Source organism: Meleagris gallopavo, chromosome 1 (genome assembly GCF_905368555.1).
Source record: "Meleagris gallopavo chromosome 1, MGAL_WU_HG_1.1, whole genome shotgun sequence".
NCBI lineage: Eukaryota > Metazoa > Chordata > Aves > Galliformes > Phasianidae > Meleagris > Meleagris gallopavo.
Window position 1 is genome coordinate 189,954,163 of NC_139404.1, and position 16,243 is coordinate 189,970,405.

Below are 16,243 nucleotides of genomic sequence, written 5' to 3' on the forward strand. Positions count from 1 at the left end.
TATATGTCTAAATCCATCAAGTAGCAGAAAAGTAATCGCAAAGCTTAGTGTGTTCCCTAGTGGCCTTTTTCAAAATAGTTTTCCCTCAGGAGCCACACTGTTCTCTTCAGCTGCTGAGATGCCTTCATCTATGCCTCTGCAACTCCCTATACAGTGGTTGTGAGGTAGAGGTCAGTCTCTTATCCTAGGTAATAAGTGATAGCATGAAAGGTAATGGCCTTAAGTTGCACCAGAGGGGGTTGAAGTTTGATATCAGGAAAAATGTCTTAGAAGGAGTGGTGATGCACTGACACAGGCTGCTCAGGGAGGTGGTTGACTCACCATCTGTGGGGGTTTTCAAGAAAAGTGGAGATGTGGCACTGAGGAATGTGGTTAGTAGGCACGGTGATGACAGGTCAGTGGTTGGACTGGATGATCTTTGAGGACTTTTCCAACCGTTATGGTTCCATGATTCTGTGATCTGCAGATCAGTTCAGTGTTACTAGGAACTTTGGTGACCATCATATGTAGTTTTGATGTCTCCTAGTGTTGCATCTACAATTTCAACACCTTTTTCCATGACGAGGAGGCCATTTGGCTAGAAAATCCCCTTATCAGAGACCTCATGCTGTCTTCTATGAATGGCCATATAGAAATCCTAAGTCTTGTAGAAGAACAAGAAGATTCATTTTCCACTGAAGGACATTTATGTGATGTGTCACTTCACTTGAGCTCATACACTGATACCTAAAGAAAAATGGAGCTTCATTTGAAACAGAAAGCACCTCTGTCTTTTTCTCTCCTTGAAATTTTGAGCCTTTCTAAATGGAGGCAGCATTCTACCTGAAGGAGACCATACACTGTCTGCATATGGAGTGAATAAAGATAGATAAACTATCATTTTGACAGGTCAAAGAATGTATTATAATTCTCCTAACAATCTCTATTTGTCCTCCCAATGCAAAGATTCCTGCTCTATCACAACAGCACCATATTGCATTTGAATTCTGCAGTTACAGAGGGACCCAGCAACACATGGCACGTGGGACCCAAAACCTTATTTAAGGTACCATTCTTGATCTCAGCAAATATATCTCCAAGAAATAGTGGTGCATGCATAATGTGTCCATCAAGAATGGAACCAAAGAGAACAACATATCTTGAAGAATTCACGTTTTTGCAAACCAAACCAGTTTCCTCTTAGAAACGTAAAGCATTTAAGCTCAGTCTTCCAATTTTAATTGCTGCCACAGAACTCTGCATGCCTTGCTGGCCTCAGGTTTTCTGCTCTTCTGGTGTTAATTTCCTTGCTGTACCACTGCAAAACTTCTACCAAATCTTTCCGATCTCACACAACATATTCCTACCTGGAGGCAGGGTTGGCATAGAGAAATGAAATCCATAAGTTCGTGTGGATTTAGTCACACATCTTTGGCTGTTCTCAACATTGTTTTTGTTCTCAACAGAGTTGACTGTTTTAATGTTCCAGTCAAGCACAGGTCTTTTCATCATTTCATTACCTTTAATTATAGTCATAATCATCTTAATATGGAGCCCTGTTATCAGATGCTCTTAACTAATTAATGCTATAAATTAGTTGGAGAGTCTAGGGTGAAAGTTGCTATGCAATAAAAAAGTATTATTTATGTTTGTGGCTCTCAGTGTACAACGCCACATAGATTATTTTAAAAGCATCAGGTCCCAAGTAGGCTAAGTATCACTTTACTCATTCATGAGATGCTGTGTAATTACATGGAAGCTTTTGGGTTTGTAACTGGCAGCTTAGCTACCATAAATTAAAAGGAATAGAGAGTGTAAATTCTTTGCTGCCAGGAGTTTCTCTGTGAGCTCTTTACCTTCAAGATCCCATCAGATTTGGGTTTGTGGTTGACTTCAGGGAGCAGTCTGCCTGTGAATCTTCCAGAAGGTAACAAATTGGATTAGGTAGAAGAGAAGTGTGGAGAAAATGGAGCACCTACGTCCAACCCCCCGGTTTATCTGACTTATAAGATCCAACCAATTGGGAAAAATCAGGACCTGAAGTAAGAAGTAAATAGATTGTTAAGAAGAAAAACTGTAGAAAAGAAAAGCAGAATGTGGTTCTTCTGTCAATGATCCGTTCTTCAGGGCTAACCTTACCCTGCCTCATTCTTTCTCTTCTCCTTTGGCTAGATAGGAACTATCTAATTTTTCAGTGTGATGTTTTTTTCTGGCTGAAGGTGGATGTTCCAAACTGTATCCACAAACTCTGCCCATTTGTTCTGCAGTGAGGCATCAATCACTGATTAATCTCAGTGAATTGCCATCTTCTAAAACTTTCTCTAGTAGCCATGTACTGCCCACACTGTGCAAAGAACTGCTGCTGACATCTAGCAAGTTACCTTGCAGATCAAGGCAAGTATTGACAGTATGGGAATTTTGCTGCACATCAAGGCAGTGTATCTCTGCAGGAGTTTCTGCACATTTCTTTCCAAATGGCTACAGTGACGGGAAGATCGGCCGTTTGATTCAGAACGGGGTACACATCTCTATCACTGTCGTGGTTAGATCACTGCAACTGAAGAACAAAGGAAATCCTGCCTGATTTCTGCTGTTAAAGTTCCCATCAAGTATTAAAGTATTTTTTGCAGAAGATGAGTTGTAAAATTCCTTACTTTTCAAGTTTTGCTCTTGTCTTCAGAGCAGCTTCATAGAATCACAGAATCACACAGATCCTCATCCAACCTGGCCTTGAACAACTCCAGGGACGGGGCACCCACAACCTCTCTGGGCAGCTGTTCCAGCACCTTACCACTCTCCTAGTAAATAACTTCCCCTGACATCCAACTAAATCTTCCTTCCTTCAACTTAAAACCATTTCCCTTTTTCCTGCCATAATCTACCCTTGTAAAGAGCTGAATCTGCTATGAAATCCTGTGATCCCTCATAGCAGTTGACTTGTCCTGGATCGGGCAGAACGGCTTTCCAGTGATGACTTACATGATTCTTATCTTTTTGATATCAACTTGTTAAATAAGTGCTTTAGAACAATTTAGGATAAAGATAATAAATCTGGAGTTCTATCCATAAACATATTCCATGAAATTCAAGACAGGGGTCCCATCAGTATTCATTGAAATCATGTTATTAAGTAATTCGACTTCGGAAATGGTTGTTTTTTTGTTTTTTTTTTTGGAAAGAAGTCCTCTCACAGTAAAGTGAATAGCACATGTTATGTTAGCACTCCTAAAAGCCTCCAGCCAGGTCCCCATCCCACGAGTTTATTTACAGCCTGTGGTTTACGATGGGCCAGTTCCAGACCGTACATCATTCAGCTGGGGGGTAGAGGAGGCTGTGGGACTACGAAGGGAATTAAAGCAAACCTTTATCACTTGGAGGCCTGGAGTTACAGATAGTAAAATGTGTCTTTACAATCATCTCTTTAATTAAATCAAAAAATGTTGTCACCCTCACGGAATTGTGCCGGTTGCTTTTAACAAGATTGTCCCTAAAAAAGTAAGGTAGTATTTTAATATGACTTAGTGCTGAACTTGATTTGTGCTGTTTAAAAAGAGTTAGAAGGCGTATAAATTTTATTGCAAATGCTTCCAAGTGTGAAGCTGGTGTAAATTGCGTTGCTTAGTGAATAACTACCAGTGTTTGGAACAGAAGTTTCATATACAGTTGAAATGTATGTTGTTAGGATACTTGAAGGTCGTGTAAAATCCCCTCTCTACAGCGACCAGTTGTTTTAACTCAAGTTCTTTGACAACATACATATGACATTTCTGTTTATTGTTTTCATCACAGCGAAGCTCTTGGTAATATATAGGTGTGTATGCATGCACTGTTTCTAGAAGTTGCTAACCTTAATTTCTAAATCATGTCGTGCTCACATTTTGTTGAGCAATATTATAAGAAAATTATTACTTTATTTTGACATTTTTCTAGGAAGCTCCTAAACTGCTTTGGAGAATGTCAAGAGCACTTACAGAAAGTAATGAAAAGAACCTTCGAAGATTCATCTTTTGTGATAATCAGGCTGAGCTTTAAAGTCGCACGCTTTGTGCCACAGTGTTATCTGAGTGTGTTGTCACTCTTCTGAGCAGCCATGTGCTCAGGGAGCCTTCAGTTAATATTGGACTTCATCTAATGCTAGGAATATGCATTTCCTACACACGTTGTTTAACAAACTAATCCGCTTGCTTAAGAGGTCTGTGCTCATACTGTTAATTCAGGCCTTTGCTGTAAAATTTGTGTGGTAAGCCCTCATGACAGGGGGTTGGAACTGAATGGGCATTAAGGTTGCTTCCAGCCTAAGCCATTCTATCGTTTTATGAATCATATCATAGAATGAGCATAGAATCATATAATGGCCTGGGTTGAAAAGGACCACAAAGATCATTCAGTTTCAACCCCCTGCTACGTGCTCACCAACCACCAGACCAGGCTGCCCAGAGCCACATCCAGCCTGGCCTTTAATGCCTCCAGGGATGGGGCATCCACAACCTCCTTGGGCAACCTGTTCCAGTGCTTCACCACCCTCTGTGTGAAAAGCTTCCTCCTAATATCCAACCTAAACCTTCCCCATCTCAGTTTAAAACCACTCCCCTTGTCCTATCACTATCCACCCTCATAAACAGCCATTCCCCCTCCTGTTGATAATGTTCCCTTCAAAAATTGGAATTCATCATGGTCACGTATGTGTGCACAGTGCCACGGATGTCACCTAATTTCTGCTTGTGCATCTGAAAATCTCCCCATTGAACTATTTAGAGCTAACTAATCCAGGGACAGTGTCACTTGGGGGCAGTTCATAGACTTATGTCTTCAAAGTATGAATGACAGAAAGAGATATGTCTCTTTCAGTTGTTAACTTGTGCATTTGACAACTGCTTTAGAATTCCGGATACAGTGTTTTTCCTCTGTTTCACCCATGTTGAAGAAAGCCAGAATGAGTACCAGTGTAACAAAGAGCAATTCCCTGTCTGCCTGATCTGCTGGGAGCAAACCCTGCTCACCATGGGGGGGTTGGAACTTGATGATCTATAGGTCCCTTCCAACCAAAGCCATTCTATGGATGATGATTCACTTTTTTTTTGTTTTTTTTTTTGTTTTTTTTTTTGCAAATTTTTACAGAAAAGCTAAGGCAGTCTTTCTGTCCTCCCAGCAAGCTTTTTATTTAGTCATTTAAAATTAACCCATTCTCTGAGATGAAAGTTGATGGTCAGCAAACATCACTTTAACATATGATGCCAGTAAAGGCAATGCCTCCTGGTATGTGACTAACAAAGTTAAGAACAAGGATTAAGAAAAGTTTTTAAGTATAACATGGCTGCTCTGTACTTTTAGTATAGCATAGATACAGTCCTTATGGTATTGTATGGGTACAAAGGTACATGGAGAGCAAAAGGATAAAAATAATATTAGAATTTTTATAGGGTGTTCAAAACCAGGTTGGATGGGGCTCTGGGCAGCCTGGTCTGGTACCGGATCTGGAGGTTGGTGGCCCTGCCTGTGGCAGGGGGGGTGGAACCTGATGATTCTTGATGTCCCTTCCAACCCAAGCCATCTTATGATTCTATGATTCGATGTATAAATGTCTTCATGACCTACTAATGCATATTTAACATTGATTTTTATTAGTTACATATGAGAGATGGCTAGACTAGGGAGAGGGAGGTGATTGTCCCCCTCTGCTCAGCTCTTGTGAGGCCCCATCTGCAGTGCTGAGTCCAGGCCTGGGGCCCCCAGCACAGGAAAGACGTGGAGCTCTTGGAGGGGGTCCAGAGGAGGGCAATAAGAAGATCAGAGGGCTGGAGCACCACTCCTATGAGGAAAGGTTGAGGAAACTGGGCTTGTTTAGCTTGGAGAAGAGAAGGCTTCAGGGAGATCTCATTGTGGCCTTTCAATTTTATGCTTGAAGGGAGCATATAAACGGGGGGGGGAAATGGCTTTTTATGAGGATGGATAGTGACAGGACAAGGGGAATGGTTTTAAACTGAGACAGGGGAGGTTTAGGATGGATATTAGAAGGAAGTTTTTCACAGAAAGGATGGTGAAGCACTGGAACAGGTTGCCAAAGGAGGTTGTGGATGCCCCATCCCTGGAGGCATTAAAGGCCAGGCTGGATGTGGCTCTGGGCAGCCTGGTCTGCTGGTAGGTGACCCTGCACATAGCAGGGGGTAGGAACTGAATGATCATTGTGGTCCTTTTCAATTCAGGCCATTCTATGATTCCACGATTCTATAATTCTATGATATGATTCTATGATTTACATTGCAAATGTATAAGAAAAACAAAAAGAATATGATAAATGAGTCTCGCCATCAGAAATACTTCTTCTCAGAATTGTGCCTGCCAGAGGGACTGTGTTAATTGGTGCTGAGTTATTTAGGGGACAGAGGTGTTATGAACAGACAAACATACCCACCAATAAACTACACTGCCCTTCTGTCACGGTAGCTTTGTGAACAAAGTGCAGCATTACCGGGGTGTCTTGACAGATTCATAGTTTTGATTTTCTTTTAGTGGCCTCTTCAAGTGTTAATAAAAATATAAAAGTTTTATGTCTGTTTCAGAATTATTTGGAGCGCAGCCTTCTGCTGTCGTGCTTCAGAGAATGTCAAATAGAACCTGAAGGGAAAGGTCATGGAACCCAGCTCTCACAAATCAGATTCCTGTGCCAAAGGGAATAAGGTTCTCCACCTGTGCGGAGATTTTACGCTTAACTGCACCCATGGTTTTTCACCAAAGGGAATCAGTCAGTTTTGTGCATGCAGTGGATGGGGCGGGGGGAGGTATTAATCACGGTGACAGGCGTCAAGTCAGCCACAGCTGTCAGAATTGTCACCAGCTGATGTTGGGCTTTGGAGGTATTTAGCAGAAATGGCATCGTTACAACTTTAAAGGCAGCAAAATAGAGTTAAAAGGGAGACAGAGGCAGAGGGAGGGTAACAAAACAAAGTGGCAAGTGGGCTCAGTGCTTCTGTTTGCTGCCTCTGCCACCCAACTGGCAGCACGTGCAGAGAAGTCGATCCAAAGGCATGAAAACCTCTCCACCGAAGACATAAAGCAGTTTATTTCAGCTGCAGCCAACATGAAATTTCCCCCTTTCTTTCTCTAGAGTAAATAATTAAAAGCATTAGAGCTTGTTGGCATTGTGCTACACCGCATCGTGTCACATTCCATAAGCGCTTTGCCGTGAGATAATGGAACTGTGTGTTTCCAGAGTCTGATTCATTCACAAGCCCAGGATGTGTACAACTGAAAGAGAAAGGGACAAAACTCTCCCTCGGATGTCTGTGCTGCGCAGCAACCAGCAGCTCTTGTAAGTCCAAACCCAAGCTAACCTTACAGTAAATTCTTAGCGTGATTTGCAGCATATTAATCTCTCACCCTGACCATGGGAGTGAGCACCTGGCTCTGTCATGCAGCTGAACTGGATGTGAGCTGTATCACTTTGGATTTGCAATAGGACGGTCTCTTGATCATGAGCCACTTGCCAGTGCCAACATTGTAAAAATTATATAAAACAGACAATTTCCTCAGCTGCTATAAATAGTCAGCTTTGCTGATGAAGCTGGGATCTGTCAGTCCCTTTAGATATGTAGCTAAGTCACAGCAGTTTAGAATCATAGATTCTGAAGGGCATGAGCAAAAGAGAGGCTGCTTTGTTCCTTTTAAATTTAGGAAAAAAACAAGCAAAGATCAAGTCTGTATGTCAAAGCTTTTCCAATGTAGGTATATGACAAAAAAAAAAAACAAAACTATTTGACAGAGCTGTACAGCAAAATCTTTGTGTTCATTTGCTATTACTGCAGCCAAAGACACCCTTTGCTGATACACTGTAGTTCTGGGAACTGCTTCATGCAGAATCTTCAGAAACTTGCCAGTGTAATCATGTCTGGTTGGATGGACAAGGCTGAACTGTGTGGTTTTCTCTTTATTTATATGTTTGTCTCCATCTGTATGGAAGTCACTCAACAGAGGCAGAGAAAGCAGATGGACCCCTCTGTACAAAGGAGCTCCTCCGTGCCTGTAGTCGGAAAACATCAGAGAAATATGCAGCATTTCTTTCAAGAAGAATAACCTTACATGGAATAACAGTCACGTTTCTTAAATGTGCAGCGGGGGGCAGCAAATCTGAGACTTATTTCCATTCCTCCAGGGCTTCTACGTGGGTGGGGTGGCACCCAGCTGCTTGTGCTGAGCCTGCATGAGTTGGATGCCACTGAACGGAGCCCGGTGAGGAGCAATCATCCAGGTGGCATAAGCATCGCCTAATCCTCAGTCACAGAGTACACAGTCAGTACCCTGACTGACTGCAGATGAGTTTTAGAGTTTATGTAGCATACACTTACACGTATAAAGCACGGGGAACTGAATACACTTCAATAAAGGTGCACATATTCAGAAGTACCTTCTGCATCAATTCTTTCAAAAAGAGGGAGCAGCAAGTTCCCAGCTGCATGGTGGGTACTGCTTATAGGCACAGCCGATTAGAAGCATTTGTTGGCTGTAATTTGACACGGGCAGCAACTCAGGTTCAGGGCACAGGCACTCTTTCATTCAAGCCAATGGATTTTCTTGCCTAGCATGCAGATGCTGTGCCTTGTAGCAGCTTGTATGCTTAGACCAGAATCGTGGAATCACAGAATGGTTTGTTTTGGAAGGGATCTTGAAGATCATCTAGTTTCAGCCTCCCTGCTGTAGGTAGAGACACCTCTCTCTAGACCAGGTTGCTCACAGCCCCATCCAGCCTGGCCTTGAATGCTTCTGGGGAGGGGCATCTACATCTCTGGGCAACCTGTGCCAGTATCTCACCACCCTTACTGTAAAGAATTTCTTCCTGATATCTAGTCTAAAACTATTCTCTCCCAGTTTAAAGCTATTTCCTCTTGTCCTGTCACTACATGCCCTTAAAAATGCCAGCAGTTGAGTGGTTTGAGCCTCCAAAGTTTGCCACTGCGTCCACACTATAGTGTCAGTGTCGATAGAGCTGCTCCTTTTTTGTAATTCCAGCAGCAAAACCATCCTAGTATCCACAGCTCCAAGCAAATTTGCTTAGATGTGCACTGTAGAAGGCACTTTCTCGTATTACAAGTAATTTATTTAAGAACTTAAATATGTTATCCAATTCTAACTAACTCATTTACACTCTGCCAGGTATTCTGTTGGTTTTTTTTACCTTGCCCTGTTTAAGGTAATGATTCTTCATAAACTGTCAGAGTCTGAATAAGAAGCTTCTGCCTTGTTTTTAGTGGCCTTTTATTAACTTCGATAATGGACACCATGGGTTAAAAGTCAGCAAAGCATCCTTTGACAGTGACATGGACCTTTTAAAAAGCATTACTTGCAGGGTGTACAATTCAATCAGATGCATACTAATGAAAGAACAACCACCCAGAGCTCTCGTTGACTGTGTAGAGCCAAAGCTTGACAGCCTAGCATCAAGTACAAAATTGATTTAAACCCCAAAAGTCAATATTTTGCTTTTGCAAAGGCACTCTGGCACTTGAGAGGAAAGTTTGCATGTACTGTACACATTAGATGGGAAAAATACTGAGAAGATGGCTTGTTTGGACTTGATTTTGTGCACCTGTTGTTTTCTATAAACTGCAAAAGCAGCAAAGTGTTAATCTGTGCTGCTAGAGAGAAGCTTCAACTCTTACTATATGTGCACATATAACATTAGGTGGGCCTGATTTTTGATGAAATTCACCTGAACAAATGAAGTTACTGAAGCAGGGGGGATGGCAATGATCCGATTCGGCTTCAACAGTGACATGGACCTTTTAAAAAGCATTAAAAAGTAAAAAGCTCAGCTTGGAGAACCAGCACGTATGCTTTTCAGCTCAAGGTGAGGACTGGGCTTTTCTCTGGTTGGAGTCCTTGGTGGAATAGCAGCTCCCTTTTATGCTGTTACTTAAAATAAGACAGAGAAAAAAAAAATAAAGGTAGCTTTCCTACTGTTGTTTAGCTACTTCATGGAAATTATCCATCGGTTCCCTGTTTGCTTTTATGATTCATTTTGTTGCTTAGTATTTTGAAAACCAGCAGTGCAGTGTGTTGTCAGAACAAAAGATACATTTCACAGCAAGGTACAAGCACTCCTCTTGATGGTGGGAGAAGCCAGTCTGAAGACCAATTCGGTGGATATTCATCTCAAGGAGAAATTCAGTCATTCAGAATCTAAAAGAGACCTTTGAATTGCACCACTGATCGCAGCTTTTAAGTCTTAGGGAGGGAAAACTGACATCTACATGCAGCTACATCATCTGGATACTGACAACCTGATTCACCTCTATCTCCATTTTGGTGGCTTTATCATTAGACTGTCCCAGTGTATACAGAGCCCGGCGTCAGATGTTTCTTAGAGGAGGGAGTTTCGTACAAATTGCTGTTTAAACTCTCAGCGCCCCCTAAAAGGTGCTGGAGAAGACCTGCTTCAGTCTTTTATAGCCCACCTGACGTCAGGAGGTCCATCTGTTTAACAAGTGGAAGCCCCCTAGTTCCCATCACCAATGGCACCCAAAGGAACAGAGAGTCGGTGGAGGTATTTTCAGCTGGCTGATGGTGTGAGGGTTGTGAGCTTCCATCTGCAGCTGGTTGAGGCATGGTCCTGGAGCCAAAGCAAGGCTCTTAGCTTTCCTGGCTGTCAAATGCAGGAGTGAATTACTTTTAAACAGATTATTTCCTCTGCAATGAGGGATTTCTGTGTGGGTACGAGCACTGCTGACCAAAGTCACACTGCCACGGTAGTCGTCACAGCTACTGTGCAGTCTGAGTTCAAGGGAGGAACGAGTGATTCATCCTGCCTGTTTTTATGTCCAGTGAGTAAAGAGAAATATTTCCTCTGTCTAACCCAGACACTGGTCAGGCATCAGGCCATCAGAATACAGCAGACATATGAATGACAAATGTGTGGAGGCATCGAGCAAGCTGGGGAAAAAAAAAAAAAAAGAAGAAGATGAGTGAGTGCATTTTTAACTTTGAGGTTAGCACATTTGTCCTGAACACAATCCCAAAACCTAATGAATCAAAAAGTGTAATCGTTACATAGACTAATTTCATAACAGCATTGCTCACTGAAGACTAAGGAAAAGAAAAGGAACATGAAGTTCAGAGCTTTTATTCAAATTTTGTCACATTAGCTCCTCACTGGCAATCTTTTTATGGTTCACATTTATTCAGTTCTTCATTCACACATTTCTCTCCAATATTTGCCAAGTACAAGCTTCATTAACTGAGTTATCTTGCAGTCCTGCTTCATCTGTGGTTACCAAGCCAGTGTTAGTCGATGGCATTTTAATGTCAAGAAACAAACAAAAAAGCAACACAAGAGCAACTTGATTTTTTTGGGTGTTTTTTCTCAGTCAGGATTTCAGTGTTACATTTGAATGTTGACATATTTCATATGAGACACACTTTGAAGAGCCGTTAGAGAAAACTAACCTTACAGGGATATGAATTAAACTCTCAGCTATTTAGACTTTCACAGTGCCTAGCTATCTTCTAGAGATATTGAACTTCAGCACTGGGACCCTACATCACTGGCACATGGCATCCAAGGCTGTGAGAACTCCTGTGCTGTTGATGGATAGTGGGCATGCTGGTGATGGGTTGATGGTTGGATTAGATGATCTTAGATTTCCAACCTTCATGATTCCATGATTCTAAGATCTGTTTTGCTGTCCCTTCAAGACCAAAATTGCTTCGTAGGCTGTGTTCCGTAGACTCTGGGAACAGTTAGAAATTTGAGGAAGGTTGTTATTTTCTGGGGTGTTTTATTATTCCTCAGTGCTCTGTTAGCTTACCTGGTCCTTCTGAAAAGAGGGACTGATAAAATCTAAGGGTTTTTTTTTTTTTTTTTTGGAAACCTTCAGCAAGGAGGAAAATGCAGAAAATTGTGCTCGTGAGTAAAGCAGGATAACCTTCAAGTAATCATAATTAGTCATCTTATAACTGATTTTAAAATGTTGTGGGAAATGTAATATCTTGTGTGCAGAGGTCACAAGGTCTGGCTTCTCTAGAAGGTCCTCTGAATTTCTGCAATTATTTGTCCCAACAGAGATTTGCTTTTAAATGTAGAAAGCTCAGTGTGACTTCCCCTCTATCCCTTCTATGTAAAGGGATCTGTAAAAATTCAGTTCTGCCTAAGTAGGTGTAACTATAGAGTGTTTGTATATAACATAAAGCAGGATAATCTGAGCGTCTGCCCAGTGTTTAAGTTACAGGCACATACACAATTTAAGAGAGCCACTGCTGCCAGCATTAAGGTTCTGCTTCCCATGGGGCCAAACGTCCACACACTTCACCATCACTCAGAAATTGTGGAAGAAGATAAAGAGAGCATATTCAAATAAAGGGACAGTTGCAGTTTTAGGAAATCAAGGACTAATTCACCTCATGGGTTTCCATATCTTTTGCAAATCCCCTAGGATTTCTGTTACCACAGAGGGTAAGAACCTCAATAGTTTTGTTGCATCAAGAAAATCCTGCAGAGCTGCAGTAATTGTCAGCAGGGAGATTTTATAGCTTGTGCTTTCATCTGCACCTTTTTTCTAATGTTCCTCCACTTGAGAAGAGGAAAATAAAGGATCATAAGGCAAGGGAGATAGCTGCTAATCCCAGTCAAGGTATATTAAATGCAGCAATGTTCAGATGTGACAAAAGTGTTCAGAATTTGTACATGAATAAAATTAAGAACATTCTGGGAGGAAAAGCTACCTACATGTCAGAAAAAGAAATATAAGCAATAAAATCATACGAAAAATCACATGGGCCAGAGTAGGATAAATGTGCTGTCTTTACTTAGCAATGAAATCACGGAGGGTATGCAAATAAAGCATGAAAATGACACATTTTAGTTGATTCAAAAGCATTATCCATAATAGCATCTGCAATGTGTCTGCAGTAATAGTGAGTAAATTGGAATTTACATAACTGGTCTTTGGAGGCAGGCTCTGGCTCAGTCTGAGAATGGGGCTTCTGTAGGAAAAGACAAACATTAGGAGGAGGACATCCCAGAATACCTGTCACTTAGTCAGAAGTTCACCTGTTTGCTTCTCTCTCTTGTTTTCTCAGAGGGTTCATCTCGGGTATTGTTTGTAACAAAAACATGGATAGCTGAACTTGGGAAACTTTGGGATGCTGCTCCTTTTTAGACTTCTAAGCTTTTTTTTTTTTTTTTTCTGGGATGAATTAAATTCTTGGGAATGGAGAGATGGATGAACAACCCTAGAATCTGAAAATCTGTAATCCTCCCCTGTTGTTCTTACTGTCTCTATGCTCATTAAGTTTCATTTAATCAGTAGTTCCAAATAATGTCCAGTGCAAGGGCAGCTGGATGTCTCCATTCAAATGGTGCTGCAGAACTGATGGAACCTGCTTTGGTTCTGGCATTCCTCATCTGTAGCAGCCATGGTTGCTATTCACCCTTCCCATTAGCTTGTTCAACAAGAGTTGGCCTTACATTGGAGTCCAGAATAGCATTTTTAATTCTGGGTGTACTATGGGGAGTTGGACCTGAGGTTCCTGGGGAGAAATTATCTATCCAAATGCAGATTAATGGCACAGATTTCTTTCTGAGCTGGTTATTGTCTTTGCATTAAAGTATAGTAGAGACAGCAGTACTTTTAATGTGAACTATAACCTTCTTCAGATTATAAGGTAAAATGAACTTGAACCCTAAAAGCACTAAGGCATTCTTATGTAATATATAACCCAGTTCCAATGTCTAACTTAAAAAGGCCAACCAGAGATGCATGTTCTACATGTAGATACAATTAGGAAGGTGGTGGAGTGGGGTCACCACCCATGGAGGTGTTCCAGAACCATGGAGATGTGGCACTGAGGGATATGGTCAGTAGGCATGATGGGTTGGGGTTGGACTTGGTGATCTTAGTGGTCTTTTCCAATTTTAAAGATCCTAAGCAGACAACAGGCACCTTCATAATTAATATTTCCCATTGTTTTGCTAGATCACCTCAACCACCCTACAATTTTGGAATAATTAATTACAATTATTAATGAGATTGTTTGAGTTAACATAGGGTGACAAAGGAAAGGATGGGAAACATCTTTGAATTTAATCTTGTGTCTAAATATCCAAGGGGCTGCAGGGATTTGTAAATGCTTCCCTTGTTCTTTTCCTGAATCCAAGTCCTAATTCAAATATCAAAAATGTCATTAAATTTACTGGTAATTTTGTCACCATTCACTGTAACTTATGACTCTGTACACTGATTCCTGAGCTCTCTAATTAGAGAGCAAATGAGTGTTAGTTTTTCATGATACTGAAGTCTAGTTGGGAAGTATTAGATTGATACCTTTGTTTTTCAGATAAGACATCAGATAACTGTTGTGTATGAATAACTTGCAAGCTGAAGTCTACTAAAATCAAAGAGGAATGTTTAATGGAGCCCATATTAGTACTTTGAACATCCAGTCTCCCTTAAGTTCCATCATACTTTTTTTTTTTTTTCCAGAAAACATGTGAGAGTAGTTAAATACAAACTAAAAACACCAAGATAATCAGCACTATGTTGGTCTTTTCCTGACTGTTTGCCTTCTTCAGTCTACCTCCCTCAAACCCTTGGCTGACAAACAATGATATCTGGAGTTTTACTGAAGAAAACAGCTATATCACCTTTCTTTACATCTTTCTTCATTATGCTTTGCTTTATTTTCCTGACACCTCAGTTTTTACGCCACATGCATTTTTTACTCAGTTTGAGTACATCTCTAACAATACAAACTACTGCATTTTGTTAAATTGTGTAATCCTGACACAGTTTTATGGCTTTCTCTAAACTCAGTCTATGACTAAATGTGTTCTCAGTCTTCCTGTTGGCTTAACTATTGAAAGTTCTTGGGGAACACAGGCAGAACAAACTTCACTGGGAGCTGTATATCCATCAGAAAATTGTTCTTAAGTGTTATTTCTCCAGGCTGGTTGTATTTTTCATGCTTAATCACAAATCAATGTCACAGATAGATTGCGGTTTGCTACCTGCAGTTGTTCGTTGGAGTTAGCCTGGCTGTCAGGATGGCCTTATTGCAGTCCTTTAAGCATTCATAACTTTCTTGCATGAAACCAAAATGTTTCTCTAGCCAGCTAGTGGTTCAATACACATGTCATTAGGACATCTGGAGCAAGCCTGTGTTAGTTTAAGATATGTGCCATCCAAGCCATCGTATACTTTAAAAGTACTTGCACAGAAATGAGTGTAGCATAGAACTACTCACATCCTGAACCTTAACAATATTTCACTTCTCTTTTAGATCATCCTCCAAATCTTCAAAATCATTCAAGACTCCGAACTCCACCACCTCCAATATCACATGCTCACACCCCAAACCAACATCACGCAGCCTCCATCAATTCCCTGAACAGAGGGAACTTCACTCCACGCAGCAACCCAAGCCCAGCTCCCACGGACCACTCTCTGTCAGGGGAACAACCAGCCAGCACTCAAGAACCAGCCCACGCTCAGGACAACTGGTTACTGAACAGCAACATCCCGCTGGAAACCAGGTGGGTCATTCTCTTTAGTACTTTACAACTGATTGCGTGTGCTAAGGATGTGATGAAACATCTATACCTCTGAATAGGTAGCTGATCAGTTTGTGAGCAGGTGTTTGGATGATGTATTTTGAGTTGTGTTTATCATTCTTCATGTCTTTTTATTTGGACTAGGAGAAGAGAACATTGCTCTTCTTTCATAAACTAAAAATATTGTCTTTTAATAGCTGCTTGTAAGGTTATTTTCCTCATTTAAAATCAGAGTTAGGATCACAGATTTAAATGTTTTTGATATTTTTTTTTCTTTTTTTTTTTTTTTTCCTTTTACTTACCTATAATGCCTTCTCATCCTATTTGGTAGGATAAATCAATATCCTATCTAAGAAACTGAAATCAGTCAACACATTGAAGACTTAGCCTTCTTCTAGCTGTGCCTCATCAAGCAGATGCTTTTGTAATACACCTTTCACAAAGCTAATCTTAATTTACCTAATGAGGAGAGGGCAGCTGCTGCGTTCTACTATCCTACAGCATCGTTCCAACAAACAGAGAATCAGTCAATTAATTTTTCATTTAACTTCTAATTTTCCATCTTTGCACCATATCGAGGGTGTGGCAAGGTTGCATTGACTTGTTCTGGTTCATAACTTAGTTTATAGGCTTTTTTTTTCCAAACATGTAGATTCTGGAAAAGGGAGTTCTACTCCCTCAGCCTCAGTCTTCCCGTCTGCCTGGGAATACATCTTTGAGTTGCCC

General features: G+C 41.0%; 1 protein-coding gene across 8 annotated transcripts in view; it reads left to right on the plus strand.

Annotated features, from left to right (window-relative positions):
* The window catches only part of TENM4 (teneurin transmembrane protein 4), a 594,920-nt gene that overhangs the window by 365,177 nt on the left and 213,500 nt on the right, over positions 1-16,243 (plus strand). For all 8 annotated transcript variants that reach the window (XM_085216460.1, XM_085216463.1, XM_085216464.1 and 5 more), the window contains one exon: positions 15,247-15,499. In XM_085216460.1, the coding sequence (XP_085072586.1) occupies positions 15,247-15,499 (253 nt within the window). The remainder of the gene's footprint in view (positions 1-15,246; positions 15,500-16,243) is intronic.